General features: G+C 48.4%; 2 protein-coding genes across 3 annotated transcripts in view; one reads left to right on the top strand and one right to left on the bottom strand.

Annotated features, from left to right (window-relative positions):
* Atg17 (autophagy-related 17) overlaps positions 1-20,333 on the bottom strand; it is a 42,160-nt gene extending 21,827 nt beyond the window's left edge. The window contains exons 1-2 of one of the 2 annotated variants that reach the window (XM_076815369.1): positions 18,392-20,333; positions 12,285-12,493 (exon numbers count right to left, since the gene is read on the bottom strand). In XM_076815369.1, the coding sequence (XP_076671484.1) occupies positions 12,285-12,493; positions 18,392-18,459 (277 nt within the window). In that variant the 5' untranslated portion in view covers positions 18,460-20,333. The remainder of the gene's footprint in view (positions 1-12,284; positions 12,494-18,391) is intronic. The other variant, XM_076815370.1, reaches the window with a different exon arrangement.
* Positions 20,334-20,434: 101 nt separating this feature from the next.
* LOC143370371 (cytochrome b5) overlaps positions 20,435-26,382 on the top strand; it is a 58,709-nt gene continuing 52,761 nt past the window's right edge. Inside the window, exon 1 of the mRNA XM_076815401.1 lies at positions 20,435-20,710. The gene's annotated coding sequence lies outside the window, so the exon portion shown is untranslated. The remainder of the gene's footprint in view (positions 20,711-26,382) is intronic.

The following is a 26,382-nucleotide window of genomic DNA, read 5'->3' as shown; positions in this document are numbered from 1 at the left end:
TGATTAATCACGTGTTACAACGATGAGGGGAACTCGCGATAGCTGCAAGTATACGGGGGTATGCTACCTTGATCTGTACGCGAACGCATCCCAGTGAACGCAACGAATAGAGAAGAATACAGCGGCTGGAAAGGAGAGGGGGGTCATAAGAATTATTAGGCGGAGGCGTCGAGAGCACTTGGAGCCTGAGTTTCCCTCCCACAATCGGCCCTTTATGCCGCTCGCGATTTTTACAAACGGCGAGAGGAACAAGTTACGGGGAGACGCGTGTACACGAATGTCGTGCACGCGCAGAGGCGGAAAAGCGTCGTGCCCGCGAGACACGTGCATTCGATAGAGGGAACCCGCGAGGCTCACGACGGTGCCAGCTTGTCTGCTTGGAATTAAAGTCGCGTCATTCGTCGCCACACGCGGCCTGCTGCATATATTCCGCTCGCTCGATCGCGAGAAGACACGTAAACGGAGTGGACAAAAAGAGGACAGCGGGGGAAAAACGATCGGGCGAGAGTGTTCCATTATTCCCGCGGCGATTCCCCCGGACGACTCACTCCTACTCGAACGCGAGCATCGATAAATAGCGGGTCGATCCAAGCTTCGCGATCGATTCGGTTCCAGGTGAAATTTCACTCGTTCCGCGTTTGCCCACCCTCGCCTCATTTCCACGCGATGAACACAGTGGCTCTGTAAACACCGGCCGATAATGCGATTCCCGTTCCAGCTGATAAGCGAGCCCCGCGAGCTGCGATCTCCCCCGCACTCTATTAACAGGTTCCGCGGCGCGCTAAATTTACCGAAATTCAGTGACGTTTTCCACGCAGCCTCGTCGATCACTCGGAAAATTCACTTGGACTCGAGCGCGCTCAGAGGCGATAGGTTCCTCGGATAGTCACTTTCACTCGCTGGCCGATGCAATTACACACGTGTATCGGAAAGTTGCCGGCGTTCCGTCGCGATAACGGAAGCGGATCTGCGGAATCGTGTCCGAGTTCAAGGGCAGAAAATCTCGAAGATGCACGCGGAACCGTGCTAACTCGATGCAAATGGCATTCCAGCTGATGACGATGCATTTAATTAAACTGCATCAACTGCACTTGGAGTGCAATGCTGCAACCCCGTCCAGTGGCTATTAAATCCTCGTCCGACGAAACTTCGAAACGGATGGGCGATTTATCGACGATTCCCTACAGAATCACTTTACTCGCTTCTAGCCCAGTGCAGTATGATGTTCATCTTCTTAAGTGGCTGTCTAATTTGCAAGTCTGAGACATTAGAATCCGAGCAAAGTAGTCAGTTTGCAAACTTTCCCGTTGCATTCGCTGTGCCATTTTATTTAAACTTACTGCCGCACAGAAATTAGAATAACGTTTGAAATTCACCCAGTTCCGTCATCGCCTTAATAAAATACGTAACTTATCATTATCGGTAGTCACGTTACCAGATGTAAATTTCATCGGAGTCGCTCCGCTGGAAAGTGGATCGACGCGGACAGCACAAAGCGCGAGTGAATTGCAGAAATATCGGAAGCGTCGCGGACAGTGCGATATTTCACGAAGCAGTAACATCGATAAGGAAACCTGCGCCGCTTTGTATCTACAGAAAATGTCCACAAGACTCTTGAGCTGTGAAAAACGGCTACAGCTCCCGCACGTGCGTGGTAATAATTGCAATTGCGTTTCACCGTGTTTCAAGGACTGGAAAGTTAAAAAAAAGAAAAAAACCTAACGTGAATCTGAACACGTAGGCAGTTTCGTGTTACTTGCACGGGATATGCGAGCGTACGCGAGTATTCTGCAGCGGCAGTCGCGATAAAAAGGTAACGAGTAAAGATTTGATGAATCACCCTTTTCTTTATCAACAGACTCCCGTGTCACGCCGACGCCTCGATTCGTATTTCGCAGTACGACACGGCAATGCCGCTAGCAAAATATAGGTTTCCAGTATCACCGCCCGAAGGACGAAGTTCACCCCGAACATCTTGACAAGGCTCTAACCAACGGATCCTTAATAACCACCCGCTTATCCCTTTCCACCCCGTGTGTCCAATGTTTTCGAATCAATATGCTTTCCAGGCCACATGCATGCCCAGATAAAAGTGAGCCCCCTGCACGTGCATCGGTAACTAATCTCTGCCGCAATAAAACAGAGAATTATCAAGCTACTGAAAGGTGACAAACATTCTACCACCCTGTACCCCATGCGTATCTACAAGCCCCCGGCCGCGTTGTCCACGGGCGAAGAAAAATGTACCGCGCGGTTATCGTTGCCTGACAGATATACCGCGCCTGGCTCGACGCTATAATCCATCGGTCATGCTCGATAATGCCACGATTTTAAACGCGCGAGGCCCGCGTTTACGCGAACAAGAGCCGGACAGGTCTGCCTAGCCGCACGTGGCGCTGGTACGCGTGTACACGTGGCACGATACCGTCGATATGCGTGCACCTTTCGTCCAATAAAAAAGAAAAAAAAACGCCAATTGCTCTAATGATATGAAAGTCATTGAACCGCGAGATTTATGAAAATGCCACTCCAGGAGGGCGCTCCTGCTTCGACTTTTACGAGCAGATACCGGCCGTATCGTAAACTCGTTCCACGAAAAGCGGCGGCTGCGAGCAAAATAACGCTGTAAACAATATCGGATACATGCGAACTAGCACGTATGATCATTTAAGAAGAGAAAAAATCGAATAATCGACAGGCCGAAGTGTTTACGCGTGACCACGTGCAACGTTCGGCGCTTGGAAACTGTACGGGGTGTTCTAGATGCACGGTGTAACCAGTGTGGTAAAGATCTCAGAGATCCACGGCGCTAACTCGTTAAGGAAAAAGCGCCCAATACGAATTGAATGTTTTGAATAAGGATTATCATTTCTTTTCATTAAATGATTATAAAAATACAGATGTAAAAGTAACTTAAAGGGGATTTTTACGATTTTTTTTAAAAAGCTACTGATAATATACAAAAATAAATAAATAAAGAAAGAACAAAAAGTAAGGGAGTAATTTATTTTTTAGTAATCGCCCAAATTGAGGATTGCGGATTTTGCAAAAAATTAAGCGCAAATTCATTCTCAGAAGTCAACTCCACAGCGAAGCTTCCTGTTAGTTTTTGCACGTAGGATCACCCATTCTCGAATTGGACTATATGCTTTGGTACACGCGGTGTGATACAAGCAGGAGAAGTTTGAGGGGGAGGAGCTTGTTGTCCCTGAGCACAATGGTGTCGCGCATTAACGCATTGTGCCAAAAGGTCCGCCGTAAAATAAAATCATATCGACGTTTCTCTGATGGAATGATCGCTCACGGTCAAGGGAAAAATAGTCGGAGAGCCGAGAGACTCGGCACGGATATGCAAATCGAAGCGTCGGGGATTAAAGGAGCAGCGCCGCTGCTGAAACAACCTCCCACGTTACGGCTCTTGGCAACTGCCGGCCGAACGGTATCATCCTGAAAGAGTCGAGCAGATAATGGATTCGCGTTAATTTGAATAATGCGATTCGCAGCGCGAACCAGGGTAGAAAAATGAGGGAACTTTCAGCCGAGCTGAGAAAACACCGTGGGGCACTTTGAGAAACTTGCTCGGTTCTTCAACTTTTCATAGAACCTTCTCGTATCTAGGAGGACGTGTGCGTTGAAAGTTCCTGCAAACTGAGATTACGCGAGTAAATTTGATCACGAGGCGGACGATTTACTTAATTTTCACTCGCCCCTTTACTAACATTCTACCATACCCTTTTTGTTCAGCAGATCTCGAGAGATTCCTGGTCCTCGTATTTGCGACGATCCTCGGGTCAAGGACCCGTCACGACACCGACTCGCTCCGAAACGCTCGACCCGAACCGTGTGGCATAAATTAATTCAAGGCCAGCCAGATGAAAAAACGGAGGATCGTAAAGGAGAGAGCCGAGTGTGGGCGCGCAGTATTTCTTCGCGATGCCTGAAGACTGAACGGATCGAAGGTGTGTTGGTCCCGCGATCAGATCCAATTTGCGATCGAAAATCAGCTGACCGACGTGCAAAGCCAATTGAATCCAATGGTCGAGGAAAGATATCGAGGTGGCTGCGAAGCCCGTCGACCTGGCGAGGAAAGCAAAATTCCTCTCGATGCTTTCTGCTCGATAAGAAATCCACCCTCTCTTCCTTGAATCCCGTGAAAGATCGGAAGCTTTTAAAGGAGTTACGAGTTCCATGGAAATGTTCTATTTCGGTGTCGCTCCATAACACCATAAAATCCCAGTTTAATCTGGAGCTTAAAGCTTCCTGTTTAACCTAAGTTCAGTCGACATTTGTCGAATGTTTGCTTATCAAACCTATCACGTGCTGTAACATATATTCAAACAATAGCCAGAATCAATAACCGCCCAGTATTCAGAGATTAAACAAGGATCTGGGACCTTAACTTGTTCTCGTGAAAAAGTATTAAAACACGACAGCCTGTGCTGATTACCTCCTCGAAATTCTTATCGTCAGAGATAGTTAAACAGTCTATGCATCGCGTATGACACTGCGCGAATTAACTTCTTAGTGGTCGCGTGATATTGAGTGGCTCAATTAGCTTCACGGATGGTGATAGTCGCCCACTTATGTTTTTGCTTGTAGGGTAGACCGGGGCGAATCGGATCACTTTGTGTTTGACGGTAAAAAAATAATAGTCAAACATTAAAAAACTAATTTTTTATTATATATTCGTGAGCAGTACACCTTTGGCTTTAAGATTAATAATAGAAAATAAAATCACACTTAAAAATGTTTCTTCTGCAAACAAAAAATTAAAAAGTGAGAAATATCAATACAAAACTTGGGGCGAATCGGATAACCCATAAATTTCTGAAAAAAACTGAAAAATTTTCATAACAAAATCTTTAGAATCAACTTAAACAAATCTAATTTAATGACAGTGAAGTGAAGTGACACTACTTAGCACACAGATCGGAAGAATATTGCCGTTTTTTGCCGTCTCTATCAGCACAATTCTCGTGGCATCACTCTTCTCAGAAAATCTTCTGAAAGTGGACGAATTAATTTTTCATCAGAGTAAATACAATGCCATCTTCTTAAGACCATTAATTTATTTATTATTTTCGTCGTTTCTCTAGATTTAATTTTTATCACAGATTCCTTTTTTTGGACACCATGATCCCCCATTGCTCTTTTTTATGCACATACGAACCATCTGTATATAAACAATTATCATATTTATAATCATAAAAATACTCAACTGAAAATAAAGAGTGATCTGATTCATCCCAAATAACGTGATCCGATTAGCCCCATATATAAGTATTTCAAAAGGTGCAGATTACATAAACATATTATGATATAATAGTCTAAAAGACATCAAATACTAAACTTGGACGCCGTGCAAACAAATAACAATAAACACATTTGAATTTTCAAGCTTACTTTTTATTTTAAATACGAACTTGCAGATTACGTAGGTTAGATTCGGACCAAAATTGTAACATTCGCACGCATCCATGTCACTGAAAACGTATGCCAGCTCTAAACAATGACTTAAAACAATTAACGGGCTATTGCGGTAGGTGCGGTGAAGAAGGACGAGGTACTACGAACGATCGGAATGTTCATTTCCATCGTGATGTAAGAAATATGAACTAAATTCTTATTTTCATCCGATTCGCCCTGTGATCCGATTGGCCCCGGTCTACCCTACGCCATAAATGTAGGCATTACTTGAACGGTTGTAAAAGCGATTTTCAACTATCAGATTCCTGCAGGCACGGGCAGGCAGGCATAGATAGGAGAATTGTGCTCGTGACCCATGGATAGTAAATGCCAGCCCGCCAATTTTTCATTGGCAACCTCTGCACGTAAGTCCCCCCTCCTGGACTCCTCCTGCTTTGGAGTCCACCCTTTGAAACCCCGGTTCCATTGTCCTCGCAGTTCATTCTTACGCGGCTGTTTTATTCAGGTTTTCGCAGACCGCATTTCCGCGAATGCGATCGCTATTTGCGCTGGCTGGCCGACGTGGCTTTGCGTGTTGTATCGTCAGCTGACGGGAAGACGTCACGTAAGTGGCTTCGGCTATCGATAGAGCGTGAGACAGGCTCGGTCTCATCGGGTAGTTAGACGTACGTAGATCGTGACAACTGGCTGGTCACACACGAGAGCGCGAGAATGCCTTCTTCGCCTTGACTTCCCTCGAGACACGTTTCCGCGCGTTTATTGTCGTTGCTCATTACGCAGTTGGCGTTTATCTCGAATGCGTAGTATACTCAACATCTTCCTCAACGATCTCTGCACAGCCGCGTCGCCACGCTCGCACTTCAAAGTAGTACAATCGCGAATTTCTCGGACACTAGAGCCTAGCCTCGATAGGTATTTAAAAATCGTTCTGTTACACCATCGTGCGTTCTATTCTCATCGAAAGGGGAGTTCGGCACGCAACAGATGGCGAACACTGACTGTCACCGAAATTGTTCGCGTGACTCGCAAGCATTTTGCGCGCATCTATATCCGTGCAATGCAAGCACATGCGCTTCCCCGCCTAACTATCGGCGTAATTCCCGGTTTGCATTCGCGCAGGCCAGTAGATGTTTCAGTGAACGATGCTAGGTACGTGCCGATCGAAGTAAGGGCGAGGAATCCGGAGCGTCGGCTTTAAGTTCATGGCGCCAGTCGCCAAAATGAAGGAGAAATGTGGCACGCGGTCACGCCCGTTGGTAAACACAGACAAAAACCCTAGGAACTCAGCCACGTTCAATATCTTTGCGACCCAGCAGGGGGAGTCGTCGACCATCGAATGACCTTTCGATAACTAGCTCCTACGCTAACATATGTAGTTTGTTTCTCCGCACATTTTCCGTGATCTATCAGGCTTTTATCGGCGCCAAAGCACTCCGCGTCGTGTTTTACACGCTTCTTCCGGGGATTAAAATTGTGCCGCTATTTTTGCGCCCCTGAGCGGGGATTAAACTCGTTCCACGCTAATGAAAACGAACACGAGTCGAGGTCGAAGGTAACGAAGCGGGCGGGGAGGATAAATTTCGGTGAATTTGTTAATTTCTTTCAAGATCGAGCGTATAATTAAGCTTCGGCTGTCCTTGACACTTTGGAAAGGTAAATGGTTCGAGTTGCTGACTACTTAGTTTCTTGGAACTCCGTAGTTGGAAGTGTGTACCAAATTGTTTGAATGGCTCTGCGAGCGGCTGGCCAAAAGTGGCAATTTTAGGCAAGTTGCATGAATTAGTGTAAGTCTGTCGCGACAGCTCTACGATAAATAGTGTAAGATTATATTCCACCTATTGCGTGTTTCTAAATCTACGAATGACGCAACACACGTTCAGATTAGATCATTTCGCTTAGAAATCGACTGTCCCGATTTCGACGTTCAACCTGGCAAAGGCAGAGGTCATTTAAAAACCATTACCGCTGTGTTTGCTTTCGAGGACCCAGGTATCGGTTTCCCCCAACGCTTCTACGTAGAAAACAACGTATCAAGTTGACCTAGTTTCGCTTTCCAATTGACGACACGGGAGTGATGCAAAAACCATCAGTTCTTTCGATTCCCGGCTGGTTACTTTCAGCGTGGGCCTTGATGATTCCAGAAACTTGTGCCGCGTCTACTGGCGTCACGTGACGGTCAGATTGGCCAATTTCGTTGAGAAACCGACGGATTAAGTTGTCCTAGTTTCACCCTCGCATTGATAACACCGAAGCCCTCTAAAAGCGGTTAGTATCTCAACACCAAGTTTACTAATTCTCATTCCCTGCCTAGGAAGCTACGTAACAAGTCCGCATCTATCTACACCTCGATAATACAAGAATCATCGTGAAAATGATCTCATCCTCGGCTATCCCAATTATCACTTCGTCAAGCCAGTATCAGAGATCTCTGCTGCAGCTATCAGCCGTACGCGCCACGACGATCAACCAATTTTGCTCAGAAAGCGACGAGGCGAGCTGACCCAGTTTCGCCTTCGAATCGGCGACACCAGCATCAATCTAATAAGCGCGGAAGAGATCCGAATTTCCTGTTTCCCCGGCTCCGCGTCCTCGAGGAGCATCCAGCGGATCTAACAGGCTCGCGGGTCCCGGCGATTAGACGATTTTGCTGAGAAAACGACGCACAGAGCTGACCCAGTTACCGCATGAAATTGACGAAGACTCCAATTCAACTGGATGCACGTCCGCGAGGAGAGGCAGATCGTTATCCGTCGGATAAAAGAATCAGGTCGATGTTGGTCACGAGGCTGTTTGACGCGGGTCAAAGTCTTGTTGCGTCTGCGACGAGTACGAAGTCAGAGAAGACCTCAGCGAAACAGATGATCGCCTCTCTGTCGAAATGGAGCAAAGGAAGAGACGATAAGAGGCAGGGGGGGCGACGATTAACCGTGGCTGGCCTGCCCTCTTGACTCGCGGAGCCGCTGGATTGTCATCGGGAAATAGGAGTCTCGTGGTCGTGATGCTTTACGGCTAATGCGACAGAGATCATAAAAACTGATTTAAAACGAAAGCGAAAGAAACGCGTCGCGTATTCGAGCGCGAAGTTCGACCAGCGATTTTTACGGGCGCTCGTGTCAAGGACTTATCCATGGACTATGATTATAAATATTAATAGGAACGAGTTGCTCGATAAGTTAGGTTCTCTGCTGTAGGAGAAACAGTATCGGTCGATCGGGTACCGAGCCCGGGTCTTTCACTTTCCGGGCGACTCTTACCACTGACAGGGAATGATCCCGAACCCGGAAATTCAAAAAATTCTGAGACTGCGAATTTGTAGAGGAATTCCTCCTGATTACAATGCAATTTCTCTTTGCTGCCCAAATTCACTCTAAGACGGTGAAATTGACCACTGAAACTCCGGATATTTTCCGAATTTGTGTTATAACTCGCAAACTGTGAAAACTGTATTTTACCAAAAACGATAGGCCTAATTAGAAGAAGTAACTTTTGTCTGGAAACACGTTTTCTATCTCTTACAGATTGCGAGTTACAAAATAAAATCGGGAAATAGCCGAATCTTTAGGGGTTAATTGTATCCCTTTGGAGTGAATTTGAGCAGCAAACAAAAATTGCGCTGTAATCAGGAGGAAATTCCCTACATATTCAGTTTCAAATTTTTTTGAATTTCTGCGTTCGGGATCTTCCCTTAATTTATATACCTACACCTAAAGATGGCTGTCGCGTTCTACCGCCTACGCTTCATAGCAGATCGCGCGACCGTGGGTACCGAGTAGGGGTGCGCGGATATCCGTCATTACGAGCTCGGGATGGGTCGGACGAATTCGGGCGGGTTCCCAATATTCTCGTATTGCTCGGGATCCCGAAATGTTCGGAATCCCTAGACCTGATTCGAGCTATAAGCATGAGCGGGCACTTGAGCAGTCCGACTTCGAGTGGGCTCGGCAAAAATCGGATGCGATCGGCTCCAGAGCCAGCTTTCAAGAGATGAAGACGGAGAGGCTTATCACTTATCACCTTTATGTCTCGTGTTAAATTATAATTTGTATCTTATTATTCATTTACACATATATTTCCATTGCTTCAAATAGCCTGTAAATACTGAGTATGTCCATATACGTACTGAAATAAATACCGTCGCAAAAAGGTGGCAAAAATACGACGATAATAATAAATAAGGAATATTTAAAGACATCGAGGCTCTTACAGTAAAAATAAACTAACTCCGTTGACTAAATGAGGCTCGCGGAGAAGAGGACTGACAACATTCTGTTACGTAAAGGCGTAAAAAAAAAATATTCGAAACATTATTGACGAGGCAGAAAGGAGTAATTGGTTGGCCAGAAGTATCGGGGAACCAGTCGAGTCCCGGATGATAATGCTCGGAAATGTTCCGCGCGGAAAAGAGGCGATCTAGAGGGCGGAACGTTCCCAACCCCGCCAACGAAGAGCGTAACGGGCGCGTTTCGCCGGGAAAATCGAAAGTACGAGCACGATAAAGAGTGAACTTGATCGTTGCTTGATCGGGAACCGGTGGAAACGGGCAATGCGAGGTGCATCGCGACGGGTGCAAGCGGTTGATCTGCGGTCGCATTACCGGTACGTGTCAAGGAACGTGAACTACCGCATGAAACGCGAGGCGAGGAGAATGAAAGGAACGAGCTGAAAGGAGAATGCAAGAAAAGGAAGGATCGATGAAATCGCACGCTCGAGTGTCGTTGCAGCTAATTTTCGCTGACCATCCTCTCTTCATCCCTCGTCTAACTTGGTAGCTCAGGGAACTCTGGAAATGCTACGGCATACTAGCAGAACGAAAGAACGGAATATTGTTTGACTGACTCCTTGAGAGGATAACAAAGAAGCAAGAGCTTAGACAAAGGAGGCTTACTCCGAAGCGCTGTAAAGAAGCTCGAGGGTTAAAAGCAGCAAGAAGTCTGCGCAAACGATTGCCGATTCCCCGTTCCGAGAAAACGTTCCCAAGTACACGGCTCGTAATGCATCTGATTTGCGGTGGAATCGCCGCGGCAGCGAGGAACGCGCGCTACCGCAAGGAATATGCGCATAGTGAAATCGTAGATCGCCTGCGTAATCGCCGTAATGCACGATCGGGAGCTGCAATAACGAACCGAATCCACGGAGCACGCTTAACGGTATGGAAATTGCTCTTGATTGACGCTCGAAGGAGTTTGATCCCTGGCGGGTGCAGCTTCGGGGTTGAATTCAGCGCGGTAAAATAATTGCAAGAATGAAGGACACGGAAATCGCGGTGTCGAAGCGAGGTCAACGCCAGGTGAAGAAAAACATCGATGACCCGATTCCGTGGACGCAATTCGTATGGATGCTCTGCGGTGGTAAACATCTTTCGATTTGCGGTCGATTCGTTGGTCGCTCTAGAAACCTCGCGGGCGATATTGAACGTTTTTGCGAGGGGAATCAGAGGTTGGCAAAAAGTTGTTAATAATAACTTTGCGACAGTGTCGGGATCAATTTTAATTTGTATTGACGAGTATTCGTCGCGGCCATCAGGCCGAGAAGGTGATCGCGCGAAGATATCGTGCATAGTTCTCTTGCCCAGGATGGTTATAGCGGGAGGTCTCCCAAGCCGACTGTTTCTTCGACCCTAGGATAGTTGCCTGGAGGCCGGTAGAGAACGAGCGAGTCTAGTGGCGCGACGCAACCGTTACACGATGACGAAAAATAGCCGAACGAGGGGCTGACGTTTTCCATTGTGCTCGTTTACGGTACCCCGATCTTCGTGGCTCGCCTCGCACAAAGGCAACCTTCGAGGTCCCGCTGCCTCCCTGTCGCACGAGTATCGCTATCTTCCCGCTGATATCATCTGACTCCACATTTTTTTGTCTCTCTGTGCTAGGCGAGTGCTCGACGATAAGCATCGTTATTAGCCGCGTCCTTCCGGCACGATTCTCGGTTAACGATGCCAGCCAGTGTCACTATGTAAGAACGGTTCCTCTTGCCCGCTACGCCTTCCTCCACAGATATTCTTTCGGTCACGCACGTAACAGTACGCTGCAACGATGCAAATCGCCAAGTACATACGGCGGCCGTGTCTTCGAATTTATCGAGCCGAAACGACGGCAATTACGCGGCAGCACGATCGCGCGGAGTCTCGTCCCTGGCTAACAGGCAACAAGCTACAAGTTTCAAGTTTACAAATAACCAGAAGTTGATTTTCAAGTCGCCCCGCTTTTTCTATGGAGTTACAGCCTCGTTGGGATTGAAAACGGACATCTAGCGGGGACTGCAAAGTGCAAACTTCTTGAAGCTGTATCGAACGTTTCGGTTGCACCTTTCGGTTGTGTAATTTTCGGGATACGAATTTCTCGATGAACGTGAGATTAGGTGACGTGAAAACGCAAGAGTCGAAGGACTCGTGGCCACAAGGCGATCGTTATACATCCTTCGTACCCCCGCCGGAGGTTCGTGTTTAATCAACAAAAGAATTCTACATCGCCATACAAAGATCTCATCTCGGAAAGGCTACATCGTACGCAGAACTATTACCCGTGGCCCCGTAGTACAAAGAGCACGAGGTGCCTTATTCAGTCCAACGAGAGCCTATATCGAGAACCTTAATCGCCCATTTAACTGCCCGCGATTCAGCATATTTACCGTATTCCATTCTATTTCAAGCCGCATCGCGTCACGCGTTCTAAAAGCGATTTGCACGTAACGATAACACCTCTGCCCATCCTGTTGTTCGCCGATGGGATAAATAGCACGGGGATGGATTTGCCGGCGCGCTCGTTCCTGCGAGCGACCCGGGATCGGCTCGGCAGGAAGCGAGGCGGGCCCGGCGGATGGTTTAAGGAAATTTACAGGTGAAGGAGCTCGTCACTCACCGCAAACGTAATCTATGCACGGCGTGGGTGGAAACTGGCTCTCAATGGCGGCCTTGCTGAACAAATAGATTGGATTGTTGTCGGTTCCAGCCGTGTAGGAGCACACGCGCGCGTTCGCTTCCAGGCTCTCGCCTCCGCTCATCAGGAGCACCTGGTGCGCCGCCACCACGCCGCATTCTCGCTCGATCGCTTCCTGCAGCTGGGAGACACTGTGCCAAGAGAAACAAACAAAATAACAGAAGGATTAGCATAGGATCGCGATAACATCTTAACGGATACAGCAACAAGTAAATAAATACAGAACCGGTTAACTGGGTGAGCGCCCGATTAAAATCGCACCGGGCCAGTGTGATTAAGAATGGCCGAATGGCGAGGTGACTCGTTTCGTCCACTGCGAATGCTGCGAATTATGAATTACTTGAAGAGTAATTTGGGGAGGTAGACTTAGTTGACAGAGAGGAACGTGGTTGCGAACTAGCCTGACTGGTGTTTCTTTCAATTTCTCCTACGCCCAGGGTAGCATTCTCAATAATAAAAGGAACACAAGTCGATTACAGCCTAACACTAAAACGATTCCCTGCTGGGATCAGCCGTCCAAAGCCATCCAGGTAGACAATAAATTCTACAATAAACCCGGGACCAGTTATACAGCTTCAGCGTCGTCGATGAAGCGATTAAGGTCAAGATTATCTCTGTGCCTGCTAGTAAGGGTCCCCGGTGCTCTTAAGCCGCGTATTCACCTGCGCATTCGCCCCGAATGTGCATTCGGCGCGCACCGATTTTTTGCTCGTTCGGAGCTCAGCGCGCGTTCGGCGCGCATTCGGCGCGCGTTCGGGGTTGAGTGAAATTTGCGGCGTCCATTTCATGGTATTGTTCGGACCCGAATGCGCGCTTTGATGGACCGCCAACAAGCGGATCGGCCCGAATGCGCGCCGCGCCCCGAACACGCGCCGAACACCGGACGAGCAAAAAATCGGTGCGCGCCGAATGCACATTCGGGGCGAATGCACAGGTGAATACGCAGCTTAAAGCAACGAAAGTCGGAGTAATTGGGGAAACTTGGAGGACTTCTGCGTAGCCTATCAAGAATCTAGCACGGGATCCACCTTCGACCGAGGAAACGCTCGAACAATGTTAGCCAGACACAGTGTCTGCGCGCGACCCGGTTTTCCGTTCAGGCATCTCTCAGCGAGAATCGCAATTGCAGGATCACGCGTCTCCGTAATTCGCGTGGAAAGGCAGGAAGGAGAGCGCAGGCAAAGACTGAGGAACGTGGCCTGAGCAGGCTCGTGTACGTGGTTCGTGAGCCTACTTTCCATCTCAAAACCGACTACTCCTCTGCGTTTGCTTAGAAGACGCGCGGAGACTGACCAATGCAAACAGTGACCGCGCGAGCGATTAATCTTGACCACGCGGTACGAAAAGCTGGCGAGCAGAGGTCCAGAACGAGCCTAATTCGATTGGCCCGAAGAGAATAATGTTGCAAACTTGAACGTGGCAATTGCTCCAAGGCGATATCCATCAAGACTCGTGTTGTTCTTGTGAAAGGCTGTTATTTGCTTATGCGCCTCATGTAACACGAGGAAAACGGCAGATCTTTTTAAAGCAGCCCGTCGCAAAACCAGCGGGGGAACGAAAATTACAAATGCGACGGGCGGCATATAACTTGCAACGGATCCATGAATAAAATATGGATCCTCTCTGTTAAATATCGCCTCGCCTCAGCCCGCGCGGAGAGGTCGCTTTATAATTAATACGCGATGCGCCGCAGGTCGTCCTCGGTATGGACGCTCCTTATCCGTTATTTAACCTTGCCCAGGGTGTTGATGACGATTCTCGCGCACCGTTCCAATTCCTTTTACGCGCAATTTATGGCCAACTTGCCCGAATGAGTCGGGCAGACAGTCGGATCGTCGGGAGCGTTTTAAGAGGTCTCCAATAAAATTCGCGCCAGCCACGCGCTGTTCATGCCGAGGCTGCAATTCCGAAGCGAATAAGATGCGCGTCCCTCATCGCGCCGCGAGAAAACGCTCGCGTCCAGTTTCATAATTCCGACGCCGACTGCGACGCGTGCAATGCCCAAGTGATTCTAGGATCTTGAACGGGTTGCTGCGCCTTCCTCAGCGGACGGTTGCAGCAAATTTCATGTCTGCACCGCGATCTAAACTATCCGGACGGAGGGAACGAGTTGACGGCACATTGTGCTTCCCTTGCGGAGAGTATTAAGATAGAATCTCCAAGTTTTATAGCACGACCAGCGAAATGGAGTAAAATCTAGAAGCGGAGGTATCAAGGATCGTGGGGTATAATCGAAATCAACGAGGCATAATTGGTGGTAGGCGAGACTGAGCCAATAACGAGTAGTATGGCTTGAAGTATCGCGGTTTCGACAGGGCATCGGGGACGTCCGAAATCCGCACCCCCTTTAACGATCGGCCCACCGCCGCTGACAATAAATCACAATTACGCCGCGGCGTTTACTCTTCCGCGCTTTAGCGGTACACTTTGTAATTACGCGCGGGCGTGAAAATAAAAGCAAGCAAGCTAAAAGGCGCCACGGTGGATCGACACGCATCGTTAATTGCTCCCGACGAACGGAGGTCACTGACCGCAGCCGCCATCACGCTATCTTAATGCACAAATATTGGATATATTCGCGAGACGCGCGTCTTCTCTGTACGTGGGATTCGTTCCACCTAGTGCGTAATGCGCGTCAGAGGAACTTTCGTCCGTCTGTACGCAACGCAATGCGAATGTGCTCTAATTGTATCTAGCCTGCTGAGACGGGGTTGCCAGAATTTTAGAATCGCGACGCTTCTGTACATAGGTGCACCGTCAACTGAATCGCTAAAGCGATCTTCGACATCTAAACCGCAAAAATAGCCATCAAATTAACGCAGGCTCCCGGTGGTACCTTAAAAGGCTGACGAAACACTTTGCATCATTCGTGGAAGCTGGTTGTGCACAAGCAGCGTTAGACGTTCAAATGAAATGTCAGATGCAAAGTGGATGGTACAAGGAGGAGTCCAGTTAAATGAAGGCTCGTTGAGATTTAATTCCTGGGGACTTTCTTTTCATGGCTACACCTAAAGTGGTTAGTGTACTCGTCAGGCCGCAGGTAGGTGCGTCGCGCGTAACACACTTCGCCCGGGATAATGGCTAGAATGAATGAACGAGCACGGACGGTAGCGCTGCAGAATCGTTTTCCTCATCGGCGATAGTCGTACGACTACCAGTTTTATTTTCCTAAATTACGTTAACCTCGTTCCGTACCCGACTTTTCCCCACGCTTCGTACCGTTAACGCCGTTCCCCTTTGCAGAAAATACGCGCTGCCATTATATCAGGTCGGAACGAAAGTTCTGCTCGTTTGTTTCTTAATGTTAGCCGGAGCTGGTTTGCGTAAACGGGCGGCAAGTAATCGACGTTGTAATTTCCTTATTTACGTACGAATCTACCCCTCTCCGCGTTTCCGCCGCAGGTCTATCGACCACGATAATCTCCCCGTTTCCGACCTCGAAATCACGGATCTCCATAAATCGAACGGTTTAGAGACACCAGACGGAGATACGGTCAGATATAGCGCGGCGGCTTCTCAAATTTCCCACGAATCTCGTCACCAGTATCATTATCATGGCTGATAATTATACACGCTATTGAAACAGCGGCGATGGGAAGAGCGCGACGGCATCCTACTTTCTTATCGAAAAAGGTGAGGTTCAGAACGCCGTAATACCTGGCTCAACTGCTACGCATTCCTCGGTAATCTTTTCCGTCACTGAGTAAATATTTACAAGCCGTACACAGGGAATGCCGTAATAAAACGTAAGAACTATATTGCAATTGCGCGTTTGAAAGGCGCGTTTGGTTCGCGGCGACCGATCGAACGAGCAATCGAAGCGACGCGGTTAACCCTTCACACTCGAATTGCCAACGGAGCTATCCGGGCCTCTGGTCTTTTACACAGAACGACGACCCAACGGAAATACCTTCGGACGTTAGGACACTGGTGTAGAATCATCAATTATTGCACAAAGGGCGGAGAGAACGGTGGATTAAACTCTAGGAATATTTGGGCGCGGGCAACAATGAACAGAGAACCCTTTGTAGCCTGTAAGATCTGGTGAGAATCATCGCCGGCTACACAATGGAAAGGTTTCCGGCACAGTGGCAAATTCCACCCTAATTCTATTAAAAACAGAGAAAAGGGTGGTGGGAACAGCGGCGATAAAAGGGTGGAATGGAATTACCCCGAACTGTAGCAGAGCCAGAGAAGGGCGGAGGGGAGCTATGCTCGGCTCGGGGTCGGGAACAGCGACGGGGGCAACAGTTTTGGGCAAAGTTTCGCAAACGCCACGGCAGTCAGCCTCGAGCCGAAGTGGACCGAGCGTTTTAAAGCGCAGAGGTTCGAACGATGCAACGTTTGCATCACGCATTAAGGACTTGGCCGAGTTTGCCCGTGGGTCAGACTCGTGTGCGACACAAGCCAATGGCCGCCCACGTTCAGCACCGTTTCATTACTATTTTCGTTGCCACCTGCCTGCTCCTCTGTCGAGCAATCGTACGAGCAACGGTCTCTCGATCGCGCGACGAACGAGAGGAGAGAAAGACTCTGAAGCGCGGCGTGCCCACGTTCGCCCGCGATAGATGGGTTTTGCAATTTGTTCACCTTCGAGGGATCCTTGGCACTTCCACGCCGCGCCGTTGGTCGCGATACGGCGGCGGTTGCTAAATGATAGACCACGGGCAATCGCGCGGACGATCGTCGATGGCCGAGAGAATACGTGTTACGCGGGCTCGGGATGGAAAAACTCTCGTCGGGTTTGGAGCCGGGCAAATGAAACGAGCCAGACGAAAGGCAAGAGCAAAGCCCCTCGCGGAGCGATGGTCTGTGTTTATTCGGTGAAAGAGATCGTTCGGGAAGAAGGATTCTCTTAACTGGCAGCCTGCATACAGCATATACACGTGTATTTTGCCATTTTTGCTCGCGGACAAATGAGTTTCCACGGCGGTGAGCGTGCACGGTGCAACGCCGGGCTTGGTCTGATAAACATCGACGGTGTTTAACGAGGGAGTCTAATCTGGGAATAATATCGAACGGGGTTTTATTATATCATAAATAATAGGAACGGGCACGGTCGAAGAGAGAACGGAAAGAAGGAAAATAGGAAACGCGCGTGGAAATGCGATTCAAACGAGGAATATAGAAATGCGAACTACGGTTCCTTGTGCCGGGGAGATTCTCTACTGTGAAAACCAACATGCCTAATGCTTTTAACAGAACAGCTAATTAAATCCCCGCAACCATGTGTACGCTGCGTGCGCTTGTCCCACATTCGAAGGGAACACGAAAAATAAATGAGCTGAAAATTTGCAACGGGGGCACACGCGGTGGGTGCATCGTTTTTGTTCGATTGCAACAACCGGTAGGTAAAAGCGGCCGTTACCCTTTGGTTGAAAAATGGCTATCTGGAGCGACGTATCCAGCAACCATTCGATACTGCGCGTTCGACTTGCGTGGTCAAAGGAAATTAGCGGAGGGGATGTAATAAACATTGCGGATGTGAATATTCTTTCAAACGGAGTACTACGGGAACTTTTGCAGCTTTAGATGGGTCTCTCGGTGACAAGTTACATCCGTTCCAAGCACTTTTTCGTACTCTGCACAGCACGGGAAATCTGAGAACTTTAAAGTGTGGAGTAAAACACAGGAAGTGAAGAAGAAACGGTATTTTCCGCTGTACTTCCCTGCCTGCATTCAGAAGTTACTGTTCATTCTTCAGGGAATTATGTAAAAGCTCTGAGATTCGGGCAGCACTTCATTAAAAAAGCGAGGAACAGATTGCCAAGAAGAACATCTCGTATCGCTTGGTACGACCCACCCAGTGCACCCCACTGCCAAGAAAACTGACCCATTTATATACGCTACACCCATTCACCACCCAAGTATGTATTCACAAACTAATGGGCGAATCAGCCGGAGAGTGTAAACAAACAAAATAACGTACACGTAAACAGTGGCCCGTAAATGTATGCCATGAGGCGGGACGGACGGACGCAAACGTCCAGAAGTAAACAAAGGAGAGAAAGAATGAAAAGGGGACTCACGTTTGCAGCGCCAGCTTCATATCGAAGGTGATGGTGGTGCCGGTGTCCACGTGGAATATGTACAGCATCTTGGGGCCGGTCACGCACCTTCCAGTCCGATGACAAGGGTGAAACAACGGCCAGCCCGCCTGTTGGGCTCCACTGGCATCCGGTAGAGATTATTCAGAGCTCGGGATACCCGACGAAGAAAATCTCCGTCGCCTCGGCTCGACTCCAGCAGTCAGCTCGATCGGGGCCGTACCCCACGTTTCCCACCGGTCGCGAGTACGGCCCCCACGGGTTTACGTCGCATCGATCACGGCCACGAATCCGTTCGTCGTCCTCGTCCACGTCGCCGATTCACCGCTGCCGTACGAGCCCTGGAGCGTGCTCGCGTACACGGCCCTTCGTCGCCCCGAAGGTATCGCAGGGATCGCGTGATCGCGCGCCAACCGGGGGAAAACCAGCGGGACGGGGACAGAAATAAAGCTCTGTCCGAGAAACGACCCGAGGTTCACGTGTGTACAGTGTATGCCTGTGCCCACACGTAGGCGTATACCCGTATATACAGAGTGGCACGGGGGAAAGCAGCGAAGGGTTCGGTGCTTGGATGCCCCCAACCGAAATACCGAAGATTCGTTGAGATGCTCGACGATGGAATAGATAATGCGGTAGAATAGAATGATGTATCACGAGATCATTGGTAACTGAGGAATTACGTGTCACAGCCTTCGCGAGGTAAGCTGTTGCGTACAGTCTGTTTAAAAGAGCCCCCGTGTTGGTGCACGATGGCCAGAGCGATGCACGATCCGCTGGAACGCGCGATCGTTATTCACTGGACGGCACTGAAGTATGTTTGCCCCCCGTGACGGGAACGGACGGGAACGAACGGGAAGGAACGGAAGCGTAGGCTCCCTTTTGGAAACGAAAATGTAAACTCACGGGCTCGGGGCAGGTACGTGGATTGGATGTCTGGATGCCCGCAGGTATACCATGTATCACGGAGGAACGATTCCTGAGAACGTCGTTCGGCCGCCTGTCATCGGGGAAGATTCACGTACGCCTCTGCACTGTTGCTGCCGAAAGACATCGGTCGATCGCGTCCTCCGGCTCTCCGTGATGTAACGGAGCTCTCTTGCCACGGCTCGACGATCCGTTTAAATGCACAGCTCGTGATTGTCGTGTACACGAATAACCCATACGCGATCGGGGACCCGTCTTGAACGAACGTATATCCCCGTTGGCAGCGATGGTGGTGCCGCAAACGCGACAAACGGAGCTAGTCCCGGATCAGCTGCTCGTCAAAACAAAGCACTCGCGCGTACCACAGCGAAAGGCCAGCGATCCTTTCTCCGTGGCTGCCCGCCCGCGTTCTTCCGTCACGATTTTAGCGTAGCACAGCACAGGACCGACGCGCCGTCTAACTCCCTGTCTCGACTCGAGCCCAACGGATCAACCAGGACGGCCAGGATCGTCGATTTTATGCAGCGACCAGCCGTGTATACGCCGAGAGTGACGTACCGACCACACAACAACGCTGCGCCACAAGCACGGCAACCTATGCGCAGAGGGCTGATGCACAGGGGAACAAAGAAACTCCACTTTCGCCGCGGGATCCTTTCGTTTCTGCCTATGTCGTCGGAGGTTTAGGTACGCGGTCGTAGCTCAACACTCCCGTGATGTCGCGTCGCTGCCGAATTGTTCACCGCGAATGCGCCGAACGTTTGCCCGTCGTAAAACGTCCACTTTTTTCACGAAGCTCTTGCACCGTGCCAGAGAGGGGAAGAGGCAGGAGGGGCAACTAGCTTGGCGCAGTCCCGTTCGACATTTTGCTCTAACGCATCGCGTCGCCAGCTGTTTACTGCCGAATGCTGACCAGGTCGAGCACGGAGAACAGAACGTCTGCTTGCCGAGTGCTCTGCCCGCGCAGATATTCCACTCCCCACTCAGCTGTTCGACCGCCGATCGTCACGCCACCATCGCGCTGCCAAGATGGCGTCGGCGACGCGTGCGGCAGTTTGAACCGAGATCTCATTTACACCGCGATATTATAGAGTCACGCATCTCGTCCATCCTCGCTAGTGCCCCGAATCGTAGCTTTTAATCGTGGGTAGTCGCTCCGTCACCAGTTTCGCGAAAATCTCTGTAGTTTAACGCGAGTGGGAGGAATAGTATCTGACGCTCTTGGACGCTAGACTCGTGCACGGTTTCAATCGTCCACTCTACCGTTACGGTATACCTTCAGGAATATGTACGCGGTGGAAATGATGAAAGAATGCACTGGTAAGAATCTAGGCGGGCTGATTCTTTGCCAAGAATGATTGTTGGCGTGGCTGATATGTGAGTAATATTTCAAATCTTCCGTATGCTTTCGAAATAACATTGCAAGACTTTGACGCTATAATGTTAGGAACTCAGGGCATGTCTCATTATTTCTGCAAACTATAAATCTAATCTACGATGTATAGAATTCCTTCGCATTAGAGTTGGCTTTACAAAATCGTCAAATAAAAAGTACGTTTGTAAGAATTAACGCTTTCAAATAAGCTCGTAGAAGCCATGGCGCTGCGATCGGGCAGCGCTACCAGAGCGCATGCGCGGAGCTATAACCGACCCACCGCCATTATCGCTTCCGTGTGGAGGCTCTTTGTGCCAAGTTGGTTGTGAAAGGGGAGAATGATGCAAATTTCGAAGTGGCAGCGTGGGGGGCGTGGGGTCGTAACTGCATGCGGCGCGTTTGTTTATATACCGTAACGCTATTGTAGTCAGAGAATTGTTGGGTACCGACGGCGAAGTTTCGCCTCCTGGATCGCGCGGGCGCTTCATGAATACGTGCCTTTATAGGTTAGGCAAATAATAAACACGCTTCGATATAGTATCGCACCCGAAAATAGCCGTTCACCGTTCGTAAATCGTCAAACCCGTGGCGTAGTTCGCTAATAGCTCCACGCGCACGCTCGATGCGCTGCTCATTTAGAAAATTCATATCTGCGAGGCGCGTACAAGCCCGCTACGTCGTAGTAAATATTACAGTACGCGTAACTGCGTCATTGGAACGATCCTCCGCACGAGGGAATAATACACAATAATATTTACCTCGGCGAGGACCGTTCACCTTTCGCGCGAGGCCCTGCAAGCCATAAACGAGCGTTGCCGCCTATTGCGATCATAGTTTCGACGCCATCGGTCTTGACTCGCGACACGCGACGAAATTGCGACGCATGTAATCGCGGATTCCGCGCCGGGATCCGATGAATTTTAATTCTATTCGCGGGTTTCTCGTCGCGTAGCGTGAACGCGTGGCTGGGAACTTACTACGTCGTTACTTCTACCACTAACTCGCCCCGGGACCGACGCAGTAGACGATCCTGGGTCGCGCTCGTGTACGTAGATATAGGTGTGCCGGCACGTGGCATGCGACAAAATCATCGTCGTAGCAGCGGTTTGCTATCGCGAATTAAAGGGCTTCGAAGGAGAGGAGGAAGCAGATACGGTGGCAAGAAAAAAAGTAGAATCGTTGGGAAGCGTAAGAGGGATCCGATAAATGAGTTCTAATCTCCTCGAAACGGTTATCGCGGCCCGCGCACGTGCTAGCAGTCGCGTTGCATGTATTTTGCGCAAGCCGAGGAAACTTCTGTCCTACGTTCCAGCATTGTTATTGATGGGACACGATCGTTCGGATTTCGATAGCGACCGATCATGATTTCATCGATTAGTCATAATAATATCGAGTATTTCGAGCGAGCCAGGATGCTATTTGATAAAAAGCAACGCCGTTTTAGTTGCGAAAATTAACTTTATGACACCGTTCGTCGAACGCAGGAAGTATCACGGATATTAAGCCGTCTTTCTTCGTATAATGTTTTATTCTGAAATCGTACGATTCTCTGCATTTCTTTATATTAATCACAAAGTATTTACCCAGTCAAACGTCGTTGACTTTTGATCAGCTTTTTACGACATGTTGCAGTAAGCGTTGGTGATAAATTAGCCATAGTTCTCTGATTAGAACAGTGATTCTCCGTCAATTGCTTCAATGCTCTAAAGATGATGTCTCAGCCAATATAAATCCAGATACAACTGGAGCGACAAGGTATCGAAATTTAAGCAGACAGAAGAAGTTGCTTCCCCATGGTCGTACCGTTTTAACCAATTCACTGCCCGATAGGTAGTCCTGCTCGGTCGGGGATCATTAACGATCGTTTTCCCCTCGTGAAAACGCAGAACCTTGAGCGCAGTCCCGCGGCAAACGGGCCCGTCGATGCCTGATTTCTCGATTTTGCAATTGCGAAATGTTGCGCGAGCGACGCGTAATCGCCCGATAGTACTCGCGGTGAAGTCGAAGCGAAACGTAAAACCGACCGCCAGCTCGGCCGCTTTTAATTCCTCGGCGGGGCATGTGCGGCGGCGGCGATCAATTATCCTCCAACATTGTAAAAAGGAAAATATAATACCACCACGTGCAACGAGTTTTTCTACCTCCCGCGTGATTAGCATATGCAAATCGGGCGAAATGCAACGAGCCGTCGGTTAATTGCTCGCATTAGAAGGAAAAAAACGGCGGTGTCGATCCAATCGGAGCAACGATAACGCAACAAAGAAGGTGAAACGTGAACTTTGCGTACATGGCCATTCAGCTGTGAGTTTCCCTGTGAAAGGGGAAATGACTGGTAAACAGCAGGGAGGAAAATGATTTGGAAACTCCTCAATTCCTATTATTGGGTATCTGATGAACGCTCGCTGTTTTAATTCGTACCCTACAGGTCGCTCTTAGATACTACTTTCCCTATTGTTCTGCCTTCTTCTTTGTGCTTCGTATATAGATCGTTCACCTCGAAGTTTTGTGTATTATCAAACTTCAAACAGGCATAGATTCATGCGCATAGTGGCTCGTGGCTGAAGCACACATCATTTTCTGACTTTCACTCCAATTTCTACTGTATCTTCCATCGAATATTATACAATCGTTTTGCTCGAAACATTAGTCTTCCGTTGAGACCCAGGCAACTGGTATTTCAGACAGAAGCATGTATCTAATACAAGCTATCAAAAATTCCTAGGAAATCGCTTGTGACCCACAATCCCAAATAGAAAGGAAACTCGTTAGCAAAAGGGGACGACACACCGTAGTACAGCGTCTATTTTTGGAGCACAAAGCTTCGGGAGAGGGAATCTAGTATCTTTCAACTGATATAATACTTCGGCAATCTCACCAATGGATCCTCCTTCTCGATTGCGAAAAAGATGCGTTCCGTGAATGTAGCATGATAATTAAATTACGCCGCGGTGGAAACGAAAGAGAAGAGACGAAAGCACCTGAGAAGAAAAAGTTTGGCCGCAGCGCGTGAATCATTCGGAGGCGTCGATCGATCGCGGATCGATGGGAGAAAGGACGATCGGGAGTAAGACGATCACAGGAAACGGCGAAAGGGCAGAGGGAACGTTTCTGCGTCTCGCGTGGAAAAGAGGAACAAGCCGCGCGCGAGGCCGAGCGAATCCTTGCGTGTTGGAGATATGTACACGCGCGGTTTCCACGTCTATCGTTTTCTCTGTTCGCCCGCCGCGGTCGAGCGCTAGAACGAAGGTCTCTTTTCCTCTCTCTTTCCCGAACGAAGGTCTCTCGTTAGGCTTCGCAGCACGCGAATCGCTGGAGAGCCATGCGGGAGGTGCGTGGCCAGAGCGAGGTCAGCTCACGCACGTGCACGCCGTGCGTGCCTCGTATTATATGTTACACATGCTCCACGGACGTACCGTTCTCCAGCAGAGGCGTAACCGGTGTAAAAGGGCGCAACCTCGTTATATTAGGTGGTTGCATAATGAATATCGAACGTTTCTTTATCGTCCACATCTTCGTGAACCCCATCGTCGCCGCGGAGGCGTGCTTGGCGCTCAAACACCACGCGCATAATTCCTAGCCACTTTCTTCTAGGACGGGAAACTTTTTTGCTGAGTTAAGGAGAACTCGGAGAACTCTTTATCATGGAAATGTTGCCAATGATGTTTCTTAGGGAGCCTAGCAGCTTCTCGTGGCGTGGTATTTTTGGAAACACGTTCTCTTATGCTCCTCTTAGCGTCGGAGAACTCGAGGCTCGTCTTTTCAGTGTTTAACTCGTACTTAACTCGCGATGATTGAATGAGGCAATATTGGAGGTGAGATATGTAACCCGAGGTAAAAGGGAGGTGGTCTAAATTGCGGAGGAATCGTTCGGTTCAATATTTCTGTGAATTGGACTAGTTGTTTTTCTTCTTACTCATTCAACACATCCCTTGTTTTTCGGTGAGCATTTCTAGCGCAAGTTAAGGCCAAAGGTAGTTCCACGGAATTAGAGTTTATACAAAAACCGACTTTTGAAAAGAAAAACAGTTTTCGAATTCCACTATTCCCTAAAAATAGGTTGAACCGGTTTTCGAATTTTTACAAAAAAAATGTAATTAAAATAGAAAATAAATATCAGTACCTACCTATTTTAAAAATTGTCAATTTCTTTAATATGTATGGAATTACAAAAATATACTCTATCTATACAAAACCAAATAAATAAAAAAAAGTAAAATAACTAAAATCCGTACAAATCCATACCATTTTTGAGTTCATTTAATATTTGTAGGTCTACAAAAATATAACACAATAAGATACACTGCATACAAAACCAAATGAAAATAACTAAAATCCGTACAAAATATAAATTATAAATCTTTATTTCATTTAGTATTTTTCTTCCGAAAATAGGAACTCATGAAGATTAATTTTACAGTAAACTGTTACCTACTACAATATGCTTGTGTCCGAGGCGATTTCAAGTCAAAATGTCAACGTTTTTAATTAAATAATTAATTCATTTTTACATATTAAGTCTAGTAGGTATATAAACCCCTTTTTTTTAAATTTAAAACTCGGTTTTCAAATTTTACAGATTTATAAAAAAAAAAACGGTCTGTAAACCTGGTTTTTTAAAAATCGACAAATCCTACACGGAATGAACCGATTTTACGGTAGCGATTGCACTGCGACGTTGAGTACCTACTCCAGAGTGACAAATATCTGTAAGGAAAGGACAGCATGCGGTAGATTCGCGTTATCGCTGGTAGACGATTATATAAGTTCAGATTACGCGGACGAGAAATTAATATTCAGAAGCAACAACCATACGCCTCGATGCAGAAGTTCCTATGGTAAACGATACCGCAGACGAAACAGAGCATTCGATTACACTGCTCGTCTTTATTCCCCCTTGCAACCGAAGATGTACTTGACGACTGACATTTATAAAAACAATTCACGATGAAGCATGCCGTTAGAAACTTCGTTCCACGTTGCTACGCTGCTGCGATCGGAGCAAGAAGAATCGACGTCCTATTCCCGGGCCTGGGTTATCGGCCGTTCCTTTTATCATTCTTTCTTTAGTGCCGACGGCACACGCACACTTACATGGCAGCAAACATAACGAGGAAAGCGACAGATAAGCGATAAGAAACGTGTCAGAGCCGATACAGTTGCGAAAAAACCACTGCGCGGTTCCACCGTTCGCACGTCCATTCGCGACCTGCGAACTGAGACGCGCAATCCGCTCCGAAATCGTGCAACGCAAGAGACACGAAAGAAAGGGTTGTTGGAAAATTACAAAAACGATTGCATAAATGTTAATCTCGAGAATGCGGACTCGGCTGCGGTTGTCCCTCGACTGCCCTCCTGAGCCATCCAGTCTACCCCCCTTACCCTGGGGCCCAGTGTCTTCGATGATCTATCAGCGCAATAATTGCCAGATGGTCCTCTCATATCTCTCTCCAGCTTCTATCGCGAGACCTTCCTCGCGTAAGCCTCCGTACCCCGACAAACCTAAGGCGCGGCCCGCCAATTTCCTACAGAGCACATCGTGGCCGCGAGATAAGAATCAAAATATTTACTTGTCGAAAGTGTCGCCGTGGTGTGTCTGATAAGCACGAGTGGAGGCTTAGATAATGAGCGTCGCGTACGAGCGCCCGATAATCTCTGCGCAATTGCTTCATCTAAC

Source organism: Andrena cerasifolii, chromosome 6 (genome assembly GCF_050908995.1).
Source record: "Andrena cerasifolii isolate SP2316 chromosome 6, iyAndCera1_principal, whole genome shotgun sequence".
In the NCBI taxonomy this organism is placed as follows: domain Eukaryota; kingdom Metazoa; phylum Arthropoda; class Insecta; order Hymenoptera; family Andrenidae; genus Andrena; species Andrena cerasifolii.
Note: the sequence above shows the minus strand (reverse complement) of the source record. Positions and strands in the feature narration are given on the sequence as shown.